At 42.2% G+C, this 22913-nt stretch overlaps 1 protein-coding gene across 3 annotated transcripts; it reads left to right on the forward strand.

The window, feature by feature from the left end:
- The first annotated feature begins 742 nt into the window (after positions 1–742).
- Positions 743–22621, forward strand: CHAF1B (chromatin assembly factor 1 subunit B). 3 transcript variants are annotated; one of them, XM_054805014.1, is made up of 14 exons: positions 743–801; positions 1658–1788; positions 7804–7936; positions 8681–8798; positions 10378–10481; positions 12631–12727; positions 14378–14462; positions 15479–15572; positions 16200–16269; positions 16371–16462; positions 17957–18119; positions 19264–19686; positions 21447–21538; positions 22052–22621. In XM_054805014.1, the coding sequence occupies exons 2-14, from the start codon at positions 1663–1665 to the stop codon at positions 22171–22173; spliced, it is 1719 nt and encodes a 572-aa protein (XP_054660989.1). In that variant the 5' UTR covers positions 743–801; positions 1658–1662; the 3' UTR covers positions 22174–22621. The 3 variants fall into 3 exon arrangements, with proteins under 3 accessions (XP_054660989.1, XP_054660980.1, XP_054660998.1); XM_054805005.1 differs by having other exon boundaries at positions 788–922; XM_054805023.1 differs by having other exon boundaries at positions 788–922; positions 21450–21538.
- Positions 22622–22913: the final 292 nt, after the last annotated feature.

Below are 22913 nucleotides of genomic sequence, written 5' to 3' on the forward strand. Positions count from 1 at the left end.
ACTGGTGTTCAGGGCCTTGTGGGAGAGCTGCTGTCTTTGGGGCGCTACAGCAGACGGGAAGGCAAGGGTAAGAGTTGGGGAGTTGGGTCAGAGTCACCGTCACTCTTTGGGTGAGGGTCAGCTCTCCTTCTCCAGTCTTACCCTTAGCCAGTTGCTCGGCTCCCCAGCATGAGACTCAAGTTCTTTCAGCTATTTTTGTGACACTCTGTGAGGCTGAGGTAGACCATTCTTCCCTGACCAGGACTTGGTCGTCTAATACAGATGACTGACAGAGATGGTGGCGTGCAGGGTGGTGTTGTGGAAAAGGTTCTCGCCTGTTGTGTTAGGCACTGTAGTAACTGGTGAGCTCTTCAAGAGTGCAAGTCTTGGCTTTGAGGACATGGCCAGTGGTTCTTTTCCTGTTGCTATTGGGAGGGTGGCGAGGAGCAGCAAAGCCGTAGGTGGTGGTGGGAAGGAGGGGAAAGTAGATGCCAGTTTCTAAGGATGTAAATTTTTATTGCTATTATGTCGAAGGGAAAGGTTTGCAGTTGAAAGGAAGGGGAAGTGGGGGGATTGGTCGCCCTTTGACCAGTGTAAACGTAAAACCCTCTCACGTACAGCAATGCCTTTTCCCCCCGAGACTCCGCTGCCCGCGGTCCCACCGCGCTGCCCGAGTGCGCCTCGTCGCTGCTCCCGCCTCCGGCAGGGGGCGCTGCCGCAACGCCGGGGGCTCCCCGGCAGCGCGCAGGCGCGGGGCGGGGCGGGCTGGGGCGGGAAAGGCGCGCCCGCGCTGGAGCCCGGCAAGGCCGCGCGGCGCCGCAGGTAGGGGCTGGGGGCGCGCCCGCCCCCCCCGCGCGAGGCCCCCCCGGCCGTTAGTGGGGGGCGGGCGGGGCCGCCGGCGCCCCGTTGTGCTGTGGGGAGAGGAACCGCGGCGGCAGCCGGGGTAGGGAGCGGTGGGGACTCGGCCTCGGTGCTCGCAGGGCTGTCGCCAGCGAGCGCGTTGGGTTTCGTGTGGCTGATCGCCTCCAGGCGTCGGGTATCGCCGGTCCCCGAGGGCGGCGGTTTTTGAGGCCCCGGGGGCTGTGGGGAGCGGTCCCCGCTAGCGGTGCCGCCCAGGGAGCTGCCGCCCGGCCGAGGGGCGGCTGTGGCCCGGGGCGCCTCTGCCTTCCTCCTGCCCCCCGCCGGGGCCTTTGTGCCTTGCTTTTGTTTTGGCTTCTCGGTGCTTCGCTGCTGCTGCAGAAGCCGTTATCCCGGGGCTGGCTGGGGGCGCGCTGTGCCGGCCGGGCGCCCCAGGGCGAGGAGCTGGGCCAGGGCAGGACCGGGGCAGCCGAGGGGGTGCAGGTGCACCGGTACGCTCCGGAGAACGAAAGGGAAAAGCTGCGGTGTCTGTCCCCGGGGTTACTGCTGGTTGTAACCCTGCGCTGCGCTTCTGTCACAACATTTAATTCAACTGAGAGACGTGGGTTTATTACCCTTCTCGTGCAGGGCCCAGGCAGTAACTTTAGCCATAATAAATTACAGCATTTAAAGATGGTCTTTCTTAAACCGTCCTTCTGTCAGCTTCTGTGGTGAAATTGTTACAGGATCTATCTGTGATGCTTGCAAAGTCTGCATTAACTTTGATTGCCTTAGTCGTAAGAAACAATAATTTGTCCCCTATTTGCTCTGTTTTCTTCAGTAAACATGAAGGTCATCACTTGTGAAATAGCGTGGCATAATAAGGAGCCTGTTTACAGTTTAGACTTCCAGCGTGGAGCTGACGGGAAGATCAATCGACTGGCCTCAGCTGGAGTGGACACAGCCGTTCGGGTAAGTTTCTGACCTGTTTGTTTTGGTTTTGTAGCATGTGCAGAGTGTGAAATGGCCTGTTATCCCAGGTATGAGATTATCACCTGGTACGTGACACCAGTGGCGGATGGTTTTGGGAAAGAGCATGAAGATTGTACAGCTGTATACAGAGTGACTGTTCCCCTCGCAGACTGTCCTCGACTGCTGCTGAGTGTTGAACTGTTATTTTTGGAAAATTACCTGCGTTGACTGCTGGGTGATAATCCTGAGTAGTAACTGCTAATTTAGGGCACAGTTTTGTGGGTTAGTGAGAAACAACTGATTTTAATTTCTTTATGTTCATCGAAGTTGAATTTTATCTGCCATTTTACAAGTAGTCACTCAGCAGTATGAGATCTTTTTACAGACCTTTTCCGCTCAGCTTCAGGTGCAGCTCTCCTAAGTAATTTTGTATTGGTGTTAGCAACCTTTGGTCATCAGTTGTTCATTCTTTTGAGACTCACTTATGAAAATGTTGAATAGCACAAGCGCCAAAAGATGTGGCTGTAAGATTCACCTTTGTAAAATCAGGCACTTGTTTACTGTCTTCCAGATCTTCAATGCATGTGAGGACTGTCCCCATCATTCTCTTGGTTTCTCTAAAAGCCTCAGCCCTCATTGGAAAGCTTGGGGAAACTGAGTGCACTGGGTGAACCACATTCTTTTTATCTGCATGTTAGTCAACTCCTTAAAATCTGTGGACAAGTGAGGCACAATTTCCTTTGCAGAGAAATACATTGACTCAATTTTTTAATTTATTTTTCTTTTAACAGCTTCTCTGTATAGAAGGTAGACATAGTAGTCAGAGTCTTTTGGGTCACCATTAGAGCACTTGTGAAAAAAATGACACATTTGCATCCTCTGTTTTTTGGAGCTGAGAACGAAACAGAGCAGGTCACCCATCACTGCTGGGCTGTTCGTTTCATGTTTGAGTTCCTGTAGGTCGCCTCGGTCTCGGGGTCTGGTGATTTCCTCTAAAAAATTGGTTTTGTCTGTTTACTGACATCCCTACTGCTAACCTTTCAATTTGAGACAGTTCCCCAAACTCATCCTGCAGTAAAGAAGGGTTCCAACCTGGGACCCTCCCTGTGCTCCTTAGTAATGAGCTCCAGTGCAAAGAATTCACGTAGGTTTTCTGCTGTGCATGTAATTGTCTGTCTTTGCATTGTAATTTTACATTTTAATTATCTTTTGGGCCTGCTCATGTTCTGTCGGGCTTCCATCCTGTGATATATTTGCAAAAGAATAAAAAATGTTGACATAAGGTCTCACTATATGTGGAATAGACGCAGGCAGAGAATAAGGTTTTCTTTTTTATTACTGTCACATTTTCTTGTGAATAGGGAAATGCTCTGTTTTAGCAGAGAATTTGAGTTGTAAGGTCAGATCTGTACTTACAATCTGGAATGCCTGGATTGGATCCAGATTTGTTCCTCAGGATCCTCGGTGCAGTATTTTGTGAAATATGCCAATATTTGTTAATGTATTTATTAGCAAATTTTATGAATGGCAACTGCTGCAATATGTGCATGATTGGAATGTCTCTTTCTTTTGGAGATGATAAACGTCATTAAAAATGAGGGGTTTACTCCAGTAACTGCAGCCTAAACTTTCCCATTCATTACTGGCAAATTGACTTCTTACCTGACAGTGTATGCATTTCGGGGATTTTGGCTGTATGTATAGGTTACTCAATGTATATTTAAGTCATATTTATAAATATACATGTTTTAAGGACAGAAATTTTTTTGTGTTCTTTGACATAAAGTTACTGCTGCTACGTCTTCTTTTGGAGGACTATTGTATAAGGAGGGAAAGCTGGCAAAATTACAGAGGTCTTTATTCAGGCTGCTTACTTCATTGTTTGGTATATTCCTATCGAGGCCTGTTTGTTGGGGTTTTTTGGTGTTGGGTTTTTTCTGAACTGAATTGCATCCAAGAGCAGATTATTTGAAACACCTAATGGGATTTAACTGTCTGTGGCCTTAGTCCTACGATACAGGGACATAACAGTGGGGACGTAAGTGTTGCTTTCATGGCTGAACTGGTTCATAAGTAGGAGTAGCATCGTTATGTCCTGCAAAATCGAAAACAAGTGGGATCGGGAATTCCTTAAACCAGCATTGCTGGATAAGTGTCCATATCATGCAGCTGTATTAGTGCTTTGGTTATGATCAGTGGGGAACTGGAATTCTATTTCTTGCTCAAATAATCTATTTGAAGCCAGTAAATCTATTGACCTTTGGGGTATACTGCAAAACTCTTCAACGTCTTCAGACTTCTGAAGAGAGCTAATATGTTTTATGTTTTCCTGTAATAATTGGGTTTTTTTCAGACTGTTAGTATTTGTGGTTGATGGATTTGTTAACAAGATACTGTAATTCCATACTTTTGAATTATTGTATTTATAGACTTGTCAAATCCCATTGAAGCTAGAGGTTGTCAATGAATGGAAGAGAGAATGATGCAATGTGTTTGTTTGGGTTTTTTAAATTTATTAGAAATACTCAGTAATATATTTCATCAGACTAAAAAAAATACTGCAGTACAATTACAGCTTGTGCTGGGTTAACTTTGTATGGCCACCAGGTGCCCACCAAGCCACTCTATCACTCCCCCTCCTCAACAGGACAGGGAGAAGATATGATGGAAAAGCTCATGGGTCCAGATGAGGACAGGGAGATCACTTACTAATTACTATCATGGGCAAAACAGACTCAACTTAGGGAAATTAATTTATTACTAATTAATAACAGAGTAGGATAGTGAGAAAAGAACAAAGCTACCCCACACCCCTTCCTTCCTTCCAGGCTCAACTTCACTCCTGACTCTTCTACTTCCTACCTTCAAGTGGTGCAGGGGGATGGGGGATTGTGGTCAGTTCATCACTTGTTGTCTCTGCCACTCTTTATTCATCACACTCTTCCCTTGCTCCAGCATGGGGTCCCCCCTACAGGAGACAGTCCTCCACAAACTTCTCCAATGTGAATCCTTCCCATGGGCCACAGTTCTTCACGAACTGCTCCAGCGTGGGTCCCTTCCACAGGGTGCAGTCCTTCAGGAAGAGACTGCTCCAGCGTGGGTCCCCCACAGGGTCACAAGTCCTACCAGCAAACCTGCTCCAGCGTAGGCTCCTCTTCACAGGCCACAGCTCCTTCCAGAAGCCTGTTCCAGCGTGGGCTTTCCACAGGCTGCAGCTTCCTTCAGGGCACATCCACCTGCTCTGGCGTGGGGTCCTCCACGAACTTCAACTTCCTGCAGGAGACATCCACCTACCTCAGCATGGGGTCCTCCACAGGCTGCAGGTGGATAACCTGTGTCACCATGATCTTCTCCACAGGCTGCAGGGGAATCTCTGCTCCAGCACCTGAAGCACCTCCTCCCCTCCTTTTTCACTGACCTTTGTGACTGCAGGGGTGTTACTCTGGCTTTTTTCTTTCTCTTCTCTCACAGCTGCTGCACAGTGGTTTTTTTACCCTTTCTTAAATATGTTGTCACAGAGGCACCACCAGTGTCGTTGATGGGCTGAGCTTTGGCCAGTGGTAGGACAGTCTTGGAGGTGGCTGGAACTGCCTCTGTCCAACATAGAATCCTAGAGTGGTTTCGGTTGGAAGGGACCTCAAAGATCATCTGGTTCTAACCCCCCTGCCATGGGCAGGGACACCCTCCACTAGACCAGCTAGCCCAAAGCTTCATCCAACCTGGCCTTAAATACTTCCAGGGAGGGGGCAGCCACAACTTCTCTGGGCAACCTGTTCCAGTGCCTCACCACCTTCACAGTAAAGAATTTCTTCCTAATACCTAATCTAAACCTACCCTCCTTCAGCTTAAACCCATTACCCCTTGTCCTATCACTACCTGCCCTTGTAAACAGTCCCTCTCCAGCTTTCCTGTAGGCCCACTTTAGGTACTAAAAGGCTGTTACAAGGTCTCCCTGGAGCTTCTCTTCTCCAGGCTGAACAAGCCCAACTCTCTCAGCCTGTCCTCATAGGAAAGGTGCTCCAGCCTTCTCATCATCTTCATGGCCCTCCTCTGAACTTGCTCCAACAGCTCAATGTCCTTCTTATGTTGGGGACCCCAGAACTGGACACAGTACTCCAGGTGGGGTCTCATGAGAGCAGAGTAGAGAGGGAGAACCACCTCCCTTGAAGCTTCTTTTGATGCAGCCCAGGATGCGGTTGGCTTTCTGGGCTGCAAGCGCACACTGCCGGCTCATGTTGAGCTTCTCGTCCAGTGACACCCCCAGGTCCTTCTCCTCAGGGCTGCTCTCAATCCATTATCCACCCAGCCTGTAGTTGTGCTGGGGATTGCCCCAACCCACATGCAGGACCTTGCACTTGACCTTGCTGAACTTCATGCAGTTTACACAGGCCCACCTCTCCAGCCTGTCAAGGTCCCTCTGGATGGCATCCCTTCCCTCCAGCATGTTGACGACACCACACAGCTTGGTGTCATCGGCAAACTTGCTGAGGGTGCACTCGATCTCACTGTCCATGTTGCTGACAAAGATGTTAAACAGCCCCAGTCCCAGTACTGACCCCTGAGGAATGCCACTCGTCACCGTTCTCCATTTGGACATTGAGCTGTTGACCACAACTCTTTGAGTGTGGCCATCCAGCCAATTCCTTATCCACCAAGTGGTCCATCCATCAAATCCATGTTTCTCCAATTTAGAGACAAGGATGTCATGCAGGGCAGTGTCAAATGCCTTGCACAAGTCCAGGTAGATGATGTCAGTTGCCCTTCCCTTGTCCACCAACACTGTAACCCCATCATAGAAGGCCACCAAATTTGTCAGGCACGATTTGCCCTTAGTGAAGCCGTGTTGGCTGTCACCAATGACCTCCTTATTTTCCATGTGCCTGAGCATAGTTTCCAGAAGGATTTGCTCCATGATCTTACCGGGCACAGAGGTGAGACTGACTGCCCTGTAGTTCCCTGGGTCTTCCTTTCTTCCCTTTTTAAAAACGGGAGTTTTAAAAAAGGGTTTCCCCTTTTGCAGTCAGTGCAAACTTCACCGGACTGCCACAACTTCTCAGATATGAGGGATAGTGGCTTAGCGACTTCATCCACCAGTTCCTTCAGGACCTGTGGATGCATCTGATCAGGTCCCATGGACTTGTGCACCTTCGGGTTATTTAGATGGTCTCGCACCTGATCTCCTGCAGTGAGTGGTTCTTCATTCTCCCAGTCCCTGCCTTTGCCTTCTGCGACTTGGGCAGTGTGGCTTGAGCGCTTGCTGGTGAAGACTGAGGCAAAGAAGTCCTTGAGTACCTCAGCCTTCTCCATATCCTGGGTAACCAGGTTTCCCGTTTCCTTCCGGAGAGGGCCCACATTTTCCCTCATCTTCCTTTTATCACTGATGTACCTACAGAAGCTTTTCTTGTTGCCCTTGATGTCCCTGGCCAGATCTAATTCTGTCAGGACTTTTGCTTTCCTGACCTGATTCCTGGCTGCTCGGACAATTTCTCTGTATTCCTCCCAGGCTACCTGCCCTTACTTCCACCCTCTGTAGGCTTCCATTTTGTGTTTGACTTTGCCCAGGAGCTCCTTCTTCATCCATGCAGGCCTCCTGGCATTTTTGCCCAACTTCCTCTTTGTTGGGGTGCATCGCTCCTGAGCTTGGAGGAGGTGACCCTTGAATATTGGCCAGCTGTCTTAGGCCCCTCTTCCTTCCGGGGCTTTGTCCCATGGTACTCCACCAAGCAGGTCCCTGAAGAGGCCAAAGTCTGTTCTCCTGAAGAACATGGGGGCAGCTTCTGGTGTCTTCTCACAGAAGCCATCTCTGAAGCCTCCCCCAGCTACCAAAACCTTGACTCATAAACACAGCTGTAGCTCGCACAGGGAAAATTTGTGGTGCAACTGCAGCTTTAGCTCTGAAAGTTTCGGATAGTAAGTTCAGAATGACTGCTCAAGGAGTGAAGTGTGGATTACTGAAGCGGTGCATATATATTACATCTTGTTCCTGAAAACTGTCTGTAATGCTTTTGTAACTAGATATGGAAAGTGGAAAAAGGACCAGATGGAAAAGCAATTGTGGAATTCTTGTCCAACCTTGCCCGCCATACCAAAGCAGTAAATGTTGTGCGCTTCTCTCCAAGTGGTGAGATCCTAGCATCTGGTGGAGATGGTGAGTAATGAAGCTAATATAAAAAAACCCTATGTTTATGTATCTGGTGAGTGAAGGGGAAAAAAACCCCAAACTCAACACAGGAACTTGTTCATACCCCTCTAACACTTCCAGCTTTAGACTCACATATGCCTTCTGATTATGATTAGTAAATGCATGTGATGCGGTTCCTAAGTTACTACTTCTCACTGGCTGGGTGTCTGAGAGGCTCTGTTTTCCAGATGTAAAGTAATTGCTATCTCCATTTCCCGGATGGGGGGGTTGAATGGATTACCTAGTGTCATACTGGGAGGCTGTGGCAGAATTTGTAAATTTAGGCCTGTCTGTCCAGGGCCATGTGGGTTTTTCAGTCACAGTAAGGACAGCATTAGACAGGTGTGTGCTCTGTGAGACAGAACAAAGTGTTACCTTAGTGGAAGATTTTTAAAAAGCCCAAAGCGCAGAACCATAGCCAGCTCTAATCAAAAGCAGATTGACAGTTAAGTACTTAACTCTCATCTAACACCTGGAAATCTTCTTTTTTTTTTTTAATAATTAAATAATAATAATAATTAAAAAAAAGACATTAATTAAAATCAGTAGCTCACACTGGAAGCTAAAGCAGTCTAGCACCTACTCTTCCCCACCACAACATAAGAACTGCTTTTCATGTGTCTTACGTGAGATAATTGTAGTGTTGAACTAAATGCAATGCATTAACAAAACAGTGAGCGGGAAAGAAACTTTATGCTATTTCTCCTACAGATGCTGTTATTTTATTGTGGAAGCTGAACGATAGCAAAGAATTGGAACCATTAGTTTTTCAGGAGGAAGATGAAGCTCAGCTCAACAAGGAGAACTGGACAGTTGTTAAAACTTTAAGGTAGCTTAATATTTTATGAGTTTGTTTTCTGTCCAGTGTTTTTAATTCCCCAGTGACTTTTATCATTTGGTACAGTGTTCTGTTCAGTGTAACTTGAACTTCAATGCTCTCTAAAATTTGCTTGCTCTAATATTCATCCTTTTATTGTCTTTAATGTTTTGTTGGTGGGGTTGTTTTTTTTAATACTGTGCCAACCTACATCTTCTGTTAAGGCAGAAGATTTAGCATTTATGTGACAGAACTGATGTACTCTGAAATTGGTTCCTGAGATTTGCAGTCACTTAAAGTTTAGCATAGAGATACATAAAGTAAATGTGAAGTTTATCTACTACCTTTATAGTGGAAATTTTGATCATTGTTAAAGCAAAAAAGCGTCAGTAGATTAAACAATTCATGCAGTTTTGCCAGATGATAGCTATGAGGCTTGACCAATCTTTTTCAACTAGTTCACTTTAGTAGTTGAAAATCTACTGTATTACACAGCTTTTGTTTCAAGTGTACAGTGACTAATAAAATATATGCTGTGCCTGCTAAGACTAAGTAACTATTAGCTGACAGTGGCTAAGGTATCAAACCCCACTGCTGGCAGTTGGAATAAAACATTGTTCTGTTCTCGCTCACAGCTCAAGTCTGAAAGAAATTAGTGGTTCTGGACTCTGAAATGCATTTTTGGACGATCAATATATGTAACTCTGCCTTGCTTTCTGTGTAGTGTCTGTTAAAAGTTTTAGTCTTTGTGTGGCTATACTGATAAAATCATTAAGAATTTACACTTGTTTACAAAAAATAAATAACCGCTATCCTTACCTGATACATTCCTTGCAACTGCTGAGGTTTATGTGAGAACAGTTTTAAAACTGCTAATGGGATTGCATGAAGAACCAGCGTGATCCTTTAGGAACATTAGAGTTAATCTCTTAAAGCAAACAAACTTAATCCCCCTTGCCTAAACTTGGTGTTGCAAATACTTATTATTAAATTTACCATACTATATGATAAGTCTTCAAACAACAAGCACTACAAATTGTTTTTGATGGAGCCCTTCTAGGTGGTTATAAGTATCTTGCAATGTTTGTTCTACTGTATGTAAATCAACCTTAATTTTCTGTGTTTCATGTGGTTCTGCTGAGTGTGCATGTTTGTTTACTGCTTTTATGAAACCCATAAATATGCAAAAAAGCTTTCTTGAATAGCAACATTTCCTGATTACTTTGGTGTAGTGTTTTATTTTCTGTTAGTACAAATCCTAGAAATCTTCATTTGCAGATCTCTAGGTACAAATTCATAAATTACTTCAAACACCGGGTTGGCACTGTCTGTGAAAAAAGACCTGTTGAAAAGGCAGGCTTATTTTAATTAGAAGTAGGATGTGCTTTTTTAAACTGTTCTACTACCTTCTGAATATGGAAGTTTTTTTAAAAGCTTAAACTCATGCCGTTCATTTTACTTCAATGATACTTTATTTGCCTCTGATCATTTTAATTTTATTTTTTTTTACCTAAAAATGCACAAAACTCATGTTTACAAGTAGCTTTTAATTTTTAAATTACTAATTGATTTCCTCTCTTGTGGCTTCTAGAGGTCACTTAGAAGATGTGTATGATATTTGTTGGACCTCAGATGGAAATTACATGGCATCTGCTTCTGTAGATAACACAGCTATAATGTGGGATGTCAATAAAGGTAAATGTTATGTTTATCAACTGCAGCTCCAGTCCTGATGGAAGTGTCTCGTGGTATTTACCAAAAGAGTTGAAAGCATCTTTTTTTTTTGTGAGAGAACAGTCCATTTAATTGCTAGACTTCTGGGATTGTGAGGCCCAGCATATAAAGATAACCCTCAGGCCAACAAAAGTTACACTTAAGTAGTCTCTTCACCTTGGAGTATTCAGGCAGTAAACTTCAAGTAATTTTTTTCCCCCAAACTCCTATGTAAGCATCTTGTATATTACTTACTCCACCTCGTGCCCCAACAAACGAACAAAACTTGACTGGTATCAGGTAACTACCTACCTAGGTCGAAAACGAGAAGTGAGTATAGCATGCAGGCTCTGTTTTGCAAGACATGACACTTTTTTTAGGCTCCATTCAGCAAAACACTTCCGTTCATGTTCATCTCTCTGTAGTGGGATTGCTTGTATTCGCCATAATCATTACTTTCACTTATAATTTAACGTGGAAGTACTTAACTTTCTCTAAAGTTAACCCGTTATCTCACATTTCTAATATTTAGTGTCTAATTAAGAAAAATAAAGTAGAATCCAGGTTAATTTTTCAGTGCGTGCACATATGAAAAGGCAAATGTTCTGTTGCTGACCTTTTTTGTGTTCTTGGTTTGGGTCTCTCATCCAAACTGTCACATATACTCCTTTCCAAAAGTCTTTACCATAAATGCATGAATGTTCAATTAAGAATGTGTGTACTCAGAGCATAAATATGTGTAGGGGGGCATTGTGACCAAATGTCTCCTGCATCTCGGGCTGCTTCTAATAACTTTAAAGGGAGTTATCTATTAGAATTATTACTAAAAAAAGCCAGATGGCCTCTTAAGCTGATATGTTACTTACATGTAATGTCTTCCATTCTCACTGCTTTCTTTTAGCATGCAGTTAATACCATGGAGGGCATTTGGTCTCTGGGCAGAGAGACAGCTAGTAAGTTGGAAGTAAGAAGCCATTCCTGGGAAATGCAGGTTTTGTGATTAAAGTTGTAGATACATTGAAGGAAGGAGTTTCAGGGATAGCTTCCAGTAATACCCAGCTTAAAAGCTTGCACGGTTTAAAAAAAAAAATGGCTGGAAGAAAATTAATAGTAGAAATCCATAGGGCTTTTTACTACAAAGAGAGCATCACAATAGGAAGTCCTTGAGGTACAAACTGTTGGCAGCTTATAGGGTATCCTGTAGAAATACCATTACGTGTTTGGTCTGTTGGTATACTCTGGCATCTATTGTTGGGCACTGAGACAGAACATTGCAACAGAAGGACTTTCGGTATTATGCAGCGTGGCCTCAACCCTGTTCGTGTAATCTTTTTGAAGAGCCATTGTCTTTGAAACTTGTCAGCTTCTAGTATTTCTTTGCAATAAAGAAACCCTATACTAAAAGAAAAAAAAAAGCACCCTGTCCCTAGTATTCAAAACAAAGTATTTAATGAGATTATCTGTAACTTTACCTCATCGCAATGCTTTGGACCTGAGACATTCGGTTGTGGAACATCAGTGGGGTCAGAGAGCTGATGTCTTTGAGAGATCTTTGTGTCAGAGTAAGCTGTGGAAGAACATGAGTTAGCACTGCTGTAGAATTGTTTCTGAAAGCTGCCCATGTGTAAGTGTCAGTCAGCATGTGTGTAGTATATTTTTTTCACTGTCTCCTCAGCAGAGTAGGTGAGTTTATACAGCCCTAGATAAGAGAGCCTGACTATCTGGCCCCAGCTGAAAGTTATGTTTTAACACTGGAATTTCTGGCTCAGTATTCAGGCAAATTTAGTTAGCTGTTGAACAGCTAGACTTGCCTGAAAAAAATTTTCTAAATCACAGAGGTTTTGAAATACTTCTGGTTTTGAAATATACTCATCTTTCATGTTTAATGCCTAAGCCAAGCTCCTTATCTGAGTTAGTTTGTAGGGAACAAGCCTTAAGTTGGCATGTCAGAATTTACTGCACTTGTGAAGACTTTGGAAACAAAGCAACGATTTCTGATATTCTTATCAAGTTAACAGTTTGTGTGTTTAAAAAACTATTTTGAAACATTTTGTCTTGTTTTATTTCTGAAATGAAGAAATGTTTTAAAACACATTTGAATTTAGAATCTTGAAACTGTTTGTAATTTCAGGACAGAAGGTTTCAATATTAAATGAACATAAGAGTTACGTCCAAGGAATAACCTGGGATCCTCTAGGCCAGTACATTGCCACTCTGAGTTGTGACAGGTGAGCTGTTGGTCTAAGTGTTTTGCCTTAATGTTCTTTCTTACTTGAGGATTAATTAAAAGCAAGTATATGGGATAAACGTGACTTTTCTTTTAATTTTATGCTTTAATTAATATTTTGCTTGTGGTAAATGACTCCTGAAGTCTGTGAGTATCCTCTCTAAGCAGCAAATAAGCTTTCATAAAATTGTGTAGAAATTTTTCTTCAGGAAATAAAAGTTTTCATGGTATTGGTCATTAGAGATACTAAGTACATCTTAGGAGAGCACTGCATTGTCTGGTTGTTAATGAGCTACTAAGTTCATCCTTGTCGTTTGACAGAAAGACATGAACAGATTAAGAAATCAGATAAAATGTTTTTCCACTGATATCTTTCTTTTGCCCTCTTACTCCCTCCCTTGCCAACAGTTTTGTAAGTGATGTCATTGGGAAAATAAAACACACACTTCATAAACTTGGCCCTTGTCAGAACTTTGAGTTGAGCTTAAACTGTTTAGGGCATGTGTGCTGCTCTGAAGGGTTTTGCAGTTGGCCAATAAATGCATGTCATCTGGCACCCGCTGCAAAGAAAATTGCCGTAATAGTGGAAAAGTAGTTTTGATTTAAGATTTGCAGCAGGCTCAGAAAAATGACAAGTTAATGGCGACTAGATCATTATGAGCCTCTGTCTTCTGATAATCAGTTATGTGAGATTTGTGTGCCTTTAAAATGAACAGCAGTGAAACAGAAGTAATGGAATGATGCACAAGTTTATCTCAGAGTGAAGTCGCAAGCAAGAGCATGAGCTAACCTGAAGAGGGGAAATCTCCCACCCCCTCAGGTTTCAGACACTTTTCTGAATAGCATTGGCTCAGCGGGGGTCTAACAGGAGCCAGGCCAGTTGCCAGGACTGAGTACTCACCAGCCCGGGATGGGGAGACCTCTTCCCCCTTTTGGCAGAGCAGCTTAGCTGTGTGACACCCAGAGCCAGTAGTTCCGTCACTGTCTCAAGCTGTCTGCCACAGCCTCGCCTTCTATGTTCTCTTGCTAGCTCTGTCCAGGACTCTTTGTGGAGCTGTTTCAGCACATTAAATTAGCAGAAAGCTGTCTGGTTTTTTATGTTAGGTTGTTTTTCTGCCAGCCTAACAAACCAACATAACTCAGTGAAGGTCAGAGCTGGCAGAAAGGAGAGGGTGGTGGGACGAGCAGTTGGATTTGCTTAGGCTAGTTTTAGTGAGATGAAGTCAGGGGAGTTCCAACGTTCTGTACAGAGACGTACTCCAGTTTTCATTTATTCCAAAGGAAACTGAAGCATAGAGGTGTAGCTAATTGTCTTTGAGGTGAGCTCCCACTCCACGGGAACATAATGGCTACTACAGCAAAGGTGGGAATGGCATGGCCATTCACTGTGCACTCATTCTATCGTTCCTCCACGAATGCTTATTCTGATACTTCACAAACCTTACCGAGTCAAATAGTTGTCAATGATGCATTGGTTATTTAGCCATCAAAACACGTCCAACTGGTGGTCTCTCATGAACAGAGTTATAATTCACGTGTGATTGTCATTTATATTTGGCAGTCCTGACTGGGAAGTGAGGTGCTGTAGCGCTGTGTGAAACTTGGGGTGAAAGGAAGCTGTTCGTAGCTAACTGTGCTCCCCACCATGTAGGGTCCTGCGGGTATACAACACACAAACCAAGCGTGTAGCATTCAATGTTACCAAGATGCCATCCGGATCAGGAGCTGAAGGAGAGGTACGTTGTTCTGCTACTAATGGTACTGGAGAATGTGCTGGGTGCTATTTTATATGAGTTGTACTATTCTAATCTGTGCAACCAAAATGGTAAGTATTTTCCATCAAAGTAATCCATATATCAAGTATTTTTGTCTCTCTCTCACCTTTGCATTTTGTAAATAGACACCGCTTCAGGTTTCCTCAAACATTACAGAAATTACTAAGAAAGAACACTTGCAAGTTCAGCTGATTAAAGTAGTAACACCATGTCTTTGGTTGTAAATGTTAAAAATAGTGTGGAAAAAATAGTATGCATAGTGAATTCTTAATAGGAAAAATTTCAAATGTGTCTGTCGGTAGCTGTAAGTTTATTAATGGGTATGACATAGCAATAATATTTTAAAGTCAACAGCCTGAAATTTTCAAAAAGGTAATTGATTTTTAGGAAAAATATGTATTTGTGAAAATTTAGGAAAATCTCTCTAACCCTAAGAGGGGAAAACAAAGAGCTTTTTCCCCCAAAACAGTTCTAAGTGATAGTAAAATAACACCTCCAAGCTGGCTATAACCTTTTTAATTCCTTCTATTCATTTTCTTTTTTTGTGAAAACATTCATAACAGTTTTATAGAGACTAAAGAACAGGCTTGAGAGAGGATGTTTTGCCATTATAGAAGTTCTCTTTAAACCTCTAATACTAGAGTTAAAATTAAATGCCTAAGGAACAGGCTTTTACATTGACTGTTAAATAATGTTGTTCTCCAGGTTATTACTATTTTTTGATTACTGGTCTAATGTGACTGCTCTTAGAGTATTTTGATTAGTAGCTGAAGAGGGATCAAGGACTATTTTTCTTAGCTGTGAAGAATTTATAGCACGGCAGAAAGTGAGTTTGAAGGAGCCATGGTTTTTAAAACATTTATCTTTTATTTTAAAAATTCCATCAGGTTGGATTGTACAACTGAATGGTTTTTCTCACTTGAATGCCAGCTGACGTGTTCTTGGCACTTTATACAATCATATTTTCAATGTTACAGGCTAGGAGCTATCGGATGTTTCATGATGACAGCATGAAGTCATTTTTCCGCAGGCTCAGTTTTACTCCTGATGGCTCCTATTTACTCACTCCAGGTATGTGAGAACGTGTACTGTAACTTACATTGTGTTTATAATGCTGTAGTTTGAATGAGCATCAAGATTGCGTTCAGACTGCTAGGGGATGCTTATTTATCTTAATTATGCCATTCCGCATTGTTCCTGTTGAAGAAAATAGAGACTCCACAATACTCTTCCGTTAGCAGTCCAGAACAACAACTTTATCCTGTGATAAAAATAATATCTATGGCATTTTTCTGAACTGAAGCGTGTAAACTGCAACAATACAGGTCTGTTAAAATAGAAATGAAGACTAATAAGTGGTTCTTTTGACTGGTCGCTCTTTGTTTGTATCCTTTCTTGAGAATGTTCTGCAGTTATAGTAAAAAAAAACATTGCAAGGAGGGGATCAGTTTCCCCATATAAGCACTGCTTTTATAGATGTCTGGCAACATCAAAAAGGAGCTTTTAGGGGGAAGTGTGTAAAGGAAACAAAACCAGCACTAAATAAATATTTGGGATGCCTTTTTAAGTTGTGTTCAGGTTGCACAGCTCTTGCCCAACTGACAAGCCTAATTCCCAAGCAGAATGTTTATGGACATAAAGTGCGTACTCAGTACCTTTTTGAGCTGATGAGTAATGTTTTAACCTTTATTTTTGCAGCTGGCTGTGTTGAATCAGGAGAAAATGTAACAAACACCACATATGTTTTCTCCAGAAACAATCTTAAAAGGTAAGGTTTAATAAGATCAAAATATCTTTTTATTAAAAAAAAAAAAAAAAAAACCACAAACATGAAATGCTGTTTTCTGTAATACTGATTCTTTATAAAAGGCCCGTGGGTCACCTGCCATGTCCTGGAAAGGCAACTCTTGCTGTTCGCTGCTGCCCAGTCTACTTTGAGTTGAGACGAGCATTTAATAAAGGTACTGTAAATCCTTCAGGGAGTATGATTTTACAGCAAATATGTGAAAAGGCCAGTGTGGCTGTTTACTGTTTTATGCCCCAGCCTTTTAACATTCCGTTAAGATAGTTTTGTACCACATCTTAGAAGCTGTTTCCTGATTCTAAGACCATGAATTCACCTTAAGTACCTTGTGAGTAGCTTTTGATATAGTGGATAAATGTTCTTACTTGGGTTCTTAGGCTACAGAAACACAGTTTAATATTTTTCTTTAACTTTTAATCATTTTGTGTGAGTAAAAGTCAATAACTTGGCTTAGCACTAAAGGAGTGACCGAGTGAAATATTTTCTGTTAATCTCAACTACCCACATCACAGAAGCACCAAAGAGTTGGTGTAGTTCGCAACAACCATTTATGTTTATTCAAGAAAGCCAAACCTGAAGCAGTGCTGGTGTTACTGGCCAGAACAGGAGTTCTGAGTTGAAGAAAGGATTGTATGAAGTTGCATGAGAACTTACCTGGAGATTGAAATCCAGCTTTATTGTGAGCCTGGTGGGTCCAGGAGTGTTTATATTTTAACAAGACCAGTCTTACTCTGGTTAAAAATGGAGCAAAGCTCTGCCTTTTCGAGGGTCAGTTTGTAGTATTGCTTACAGGATTTAGAGATTACCTGTTGTTGTGTTCTGTATTTTCATCATAATCTTTAAATCCATTGAAATGATGTGTTGCAAAGTAAGGAGATGAGTGTCTGCTCTTGGTCTCCGTAGCTCCTCTAAACAGTGTTCAGTTTCTGCAACATACACCCAGAAAAGTGAAAATCTATGGTAGTCTAGAAATCTGTAGATGTGAGTACCTTACATTAAGTTAGTGTTAACAGCCTGTCTGTTTCAGTGCATAGCTTCCATAAGCATCATAGAGAATGGGAGCTCTATACGCTAGGAATTTCTGAAAGCAGCTAGCTAGCACTCAGCTTCCAGTGGAAGCTGGGATAATTTGGCCTTACAGAGAACTAACATTGCATTGAAGAGACTGGCTTGGAGCTGAACCCAAGATAACACAAATAGGGCTAAATCCATTGTTTTGACTGAGTCGTACAGAATATAACTCTGAATATACAAATAGGCAGAAATTTATCATGACCTTTATTTACATTATACCCTCAGGTGTGTTTGTTTGGACCTTTATACTAAAGTGCATATAAATATGTGGAAAACTTTCAATTGGAAAAAGTATGACAAACTTTACAAAGCAAAATAATAGCGATCCAGATGGACAAAACTTCTGCCAATTTCTTTGTCTTAAGCTAAGACAATAGAGGACAAACTTCAGGCGACAGAAATGTTAGTGCTTGACATTAAACTTTACATTTTATACAATTGCTATCTTCTTAGCTGTTATCTTGATACTGATTAATAATGAAATCTTTATTTAGATTCACAACTAAGCTAGTGCAGTTGCTATCTTGTGATGAATACAAGAGAGAATTCTCAATGTGTTAATTTCTTTGCATTCTAGATGAAATCAGCCAGAAATCAGCTCCTGCTCTCTTTAATATGCCCTATCGATTGGTGTTTGCTGTTGCTTCAGAAGATTCTGTGCTTTTTTATGATACTGAGCAGTCCTTCCCCTTTGGTTATGTTTCTAACATACATTATCACACCCTGAGTGACATTTCGTGGTAGGTAGTTGTTATATTGTTAAGATTTGTTGTGATGGAAATGTCCTTTTTATATGTTGAAGTTCTGCATGTCTTGCGTCTTGCTTTATTTTTATGTTTTGTTCATGACACGTATGCAGTCACTGTCATTGCAGTGTCTGAACAGCAAGCAGCCTCTATTTTGCCCTGTAAACTGGAGAATTATGGTTCTTTTACTGGTTGGGAACCAAGGTGCAAGCACCTTGAGGACAAGCAGATGGATATTTTTATGAAAGCTAATGTCCTGGGTGCCCATGAAAAGTATTCATTGTTCAGGCAGCGTAACTAGTAATAATGAAGTTATTTGGAAGCTTTGGAAGGCATCTCTCTAAGTTCAGGTGTCTGTATCCTGGCCAAATTCCGCTTTATCTGTACAATTCTGCTTAGTGGTTCTTCATGTATGGGACTAAGTAATTTATCTGACTTGATGTGGGGAGTCAGAACTGGAGCTGCAAACTGAACCCAAGTCTTGAAATCAGGACAGACCCCTCTGCTGGACAGGGCTTCTTCTCTCATACCTTTCTAGCCAGTATACCTGAGGACCACATGGAGGCATCTTTTTCAGAAGTATTAATTGATGCTCAGACACTGTGAAAACCATTGTGTGCCAGGAAGAGGGGAGTGGAAAAGAGTAGAAAAGCAAGTGGTTTTAATCAGTGATAGATATTACTTGGTGAAATGAACATGGAGGGCCCATTCAGGTGAGCACCACAGTGATTCTGAGCATTTCCTCTACTTAGCACAAGGAGTGCAGCCAAAGAGCTTGAACTGCTCTGCTGGTCTGAATGAGAAGAATTCAGCAATAATTCAGAAACTGTAGCTGAAGATTTGTGTACCTGCAATTGAACCACACTTTGTGCCAGCTCAAACATATGCAGGTGCTGGCAGCAGTATATTACAGGTGATCACAGACACTACCAGAGAGATTAAATCAGATGCCAGAATTGAAGATCTTTTGCTCATTTGAATTGGATGTCTTTCACTTGACTGCAGTTTTATTTAAATGTATACCTGTACTTGGGGAAGGGAGGGGAAAAAGACAGCTACAGCATGTGTTACAGATAGGGGAGAGGTGGTTGGAAAGTTCTGACCTTTACTCTTATTGGAAAAAAAAAATCACAAATAGGTCCAGCGATGGAGCCTTTCTTGCTATTTCTTCCATGGATGGATACTGTTCGTTTGTTACCTTTGAGAAGGATGAACTGGGGATACCACTGAAGGAGAAGCCACAGATAAGTGTCAGGACTTCTGGTGCAACAGAGAAGAAAGTGAAAAAAAGCCAGTCACACAAAGTCATTTCCCCAGGCTCTCGGCTGACAGAGGGGACTCCTCCCAGCAGGGTCACTGATCCCAGCACTGCAGCCCTGCAGCCTAGAACACCCACAGCTGCCAGTAAGGACTTGTCTTCCACACCTGTTGGCATAAAAAATGTTCCAGTCTCATCCTCAGACGAGAGGAAAATCAGCCAGCCAGCCAGCCAGAGCACTAAAGTAAGCCAGCCCAGGAGGATTACTCTCAACACTTTACAAGCATGGAGCAAGACGCCAAGGTGAGATTTATATTGCCGTTTCCAGTCATAAATATGAAGGCCAAGACAAGCTGTGCTTGTGCTACATTTAAAGGGTTGAGGTTTAGACGTAAATTCCCAGCCCTGTGTCTTGGTGGTAGCTGTCTTGACATGGAACTTTTTGTTCCAGTTGTACTGCAACTGAAAGGTCAAAGTGTCTCCTGAATTCTAAATGTACAGCTTTTATATTTCTGTCTGAAATGTGAGACAGTAGCAAAGTTAACCTGACCGTTACGCCTTGTCCATATGGCAGCAACAGGTGTCTGTCTTCAAGTCTCATTTTCTGTACAAAGATGGATGGTACCTGAAGCCTTCAGCCGACAAGAACTATTTAAAGATTCTTGTGACAAGAAGTATTTTAAGAAAAGTGCAAGTCTAGGTAGACCCTCAGTGTGCATAGTCGTGGGTGTGGGACTTAATGTGTTGATTGAGGTTTTTTCCTAAGGTGAAGATCTAGGTTTTTAGAAATTGCCTGTAATCCATGTATTGATTGTCAAACGGTCTGCAATATAAGATCCTGAGCAGTTGTGCAACAGCAAGGAGACAGCCATGCAATTATGAGATCTAGACCTTGTCAGCAAAACAAGGCTATTGTAGAATTAAAGGAGATTATTATAACTTCTCATAGGAGTGTTTTAATTAGTAGGTAGCTAGGGAGGAAGTGGGGAACGATGAAAGCGGATTTCATCAACAACCACAAAGAAAAATCTTGGAGGTGGTGGCTTTCTATGCACCGATGTTCATATGTACTGGAACTAACAAGTCAAAGGGTTGTAGGTATTTGCAGCTTACCAGTACCTGAAGGGACCTACAGGAAAGCTGGGGAGGGACTGTTTATCAGGGAGTGTAGTGACAGGACGAGGAGTAATGGGTTTAAGCTGAAGGAGGGTCGATTTAGATTAGATGTTAGAAAGAAATTCTTTACTGTGAGGGTGGTGAGGCACTGGAGCAGGTTGCCCAGAGAGGTTGTGGAGGCCCCATCCCTGGAAGTGTTTAAGACCAGGCTGGATGGGGCTTTGGGCAATGTGGTCTAGTGGAGGGTGTCCCTGCCCGCAGCAGGGGGGTTGGAACTAGATGGTCTTTGAGGTCCCTTCCAGCCCAAACCATTCTATGATTCTGTGATTCTATTTGAAAGTGACTTTTGCCTGGAGGGTGCGGTGACTGATGGAGCTAATTAATCCTTTTATTTTTGAGAGAGAGAGAAACTACATTTAATTATATCAACTGATTATGCCATGACTGTCGTCTTGTAGTAGCATGCATGGTGCTACTTGTAAGACTTTTTTTTTTTTTAAATGGTTCAGTCCTCTGCTGCTTTAGTGCTTAATTTTTAAGTACCACCCAGAAGAAATTTAGCAGAAGAAAATAGATTTACAGTAATTGTTAGTGGACCTCAGCAGGCTAAAGAATTCCCTAGATTTTTATGAATCTAAAGTGTTAACATGGACAGGGCTAGGGAATAGTAAGCGCAGCCAGTCTTAATTTTAAAATATTTGACTATGCTCTGAAGGTGAATATCAAGCATTGTGACACATAAAACATATGTAAAAGTACTTACTAGTGGGATTTAAAGTACTGCTAAAAATGCTCTATTCAATGTATAACAAGAAGGAAAAATGCATAACAAAATATATCTAAACTACATTTAAATATAACTGATTCTATCTGAAGTAAATCTTTAACTAAAGTATTTGTGGAATTGATGGGTTTAAAGCAATTGAACTGTTTCTGCTCTTTTAAAGAAGAATAAACTTGATTCCACTGAAGCCAGATACGCCAACCTCTGCGTATACAGATACGGCTCCTATATCTCCTTCCTCAGAACAGGAACATGGTAAGCTTTTGTGGTTATTAATATCCTGCAAAGTCTCTTGCCAATCAGCTCTTTCCATTGGAGACTTCTGTTGTAAGCTATAAGTTTATAATACAAGCACAAACCTAAACCTAGTTGCAGATTCTAAAGCTTCCTCATTGTCTTGGTGTGTTTGAAAGGTGCTTTTGACAATACAAAATGTATTCTCACTGCAGTTGCTCTTGGGCAGCTGCTTATGTGACAACGTATCACTACAGTTTTTATAATAATGGGTGCATTAGCTTAGCTGACACTGAAACCAAGAAGAGTAAATTCACTTGACTGTAATGTTCTCCAGGTCCTCCAGGTGAGTTTTAAAGACCCTTGCACTTTCAGCACGTCGTTCTTTCAAATGCTGGACTCTCTCAAACCAGGGTTGGTTGTTTGGGGGTTTTTTTGGTGAGTGCTGAATTGATTGTGAATTCAGCAAACCAATTTATTTTTCTTAATCTGGATTTACTTATCTTAAATGTTTTTCCTCTCTGCCTGTTTCAGAGAGGCCATTACCATCTGATGACAGTCTTCAAAATCCCCCAGCATCGAAACGTCCTAGAACTGAGGAAGTGTCTCTTTCTACATCTGCTGAAGATCAGACCGGCTGCGATTCAAACAAATAAAGGCTGAGCTTTTAGTAGACTCTTCACAGTCTGAAGGCGATGCAGCCATATCTGAGAGTGCATTTCTTTTTGCAAATGTTAAATCCTCAATTCCTGATTAAAGTACCATGTGCATATTTGATGTAGTGCTGTGAAGAAAGAAACTGGCGGTAGAAGACACAGGTTTCAGGAACATAGCTTTGCAAAAGAGAAAATAGTTGGGAAGTGACTTCTAAGTGCGTTTCTACTTCTTGAAGACAGCATTCTTCAAGAAAAGCCAAGCTTAAGGAAATTGGGGAAATCTGGGTACTGAAAAGCCATACAGTAACCTAAGAGTCTCCATCGAAGTCCCTAAGGTGACGTTTATAAAGTGTTATGTCTTCCAGTAACCTGTCTGGCAAAAGAATAGAATTTCTATGGACTTAAATGCATTCATAATGATTTGATGTGGTTTAAGCCCCCCCCCCCCCCCCCCCCCCAAAAAAAAAAGAAACAGTTTCAATCAAGCATCTTGGCTTACATGTTTAGCAATGGGCAAAATAATTTATGCTCTCCGGTCCATGTGGAATGGAAACTGATATTCACATGCTCTGAATGCAGCAGCATACACTATGATTGATATGATTGAAACATAAAGCAGAACTTGTAACTGCAAGAAACAAGAAAGCAAAAGGAAGAAACCCTCTGAAGACCTGTTATAAGCATTAAACAGTGGAAGAAAGTTCTTAATTGTTTACTTTCTGTATTGGAAGAAAAAAATG

This window comes from Grus americana, chromosome 1 (assembly GCF_028858705.1).
Source record: "Grus americana isolate bGruAme1 chromosome 1, bGruAme1.mat, whole genome shotgun sequence".
Classification (NCBI taxonomy): domain Eukaryota; kingdom Metazoa; phylum Chordata; class Aves; order Gruiformes; family Gruidae; genus Grus; species Grus americana.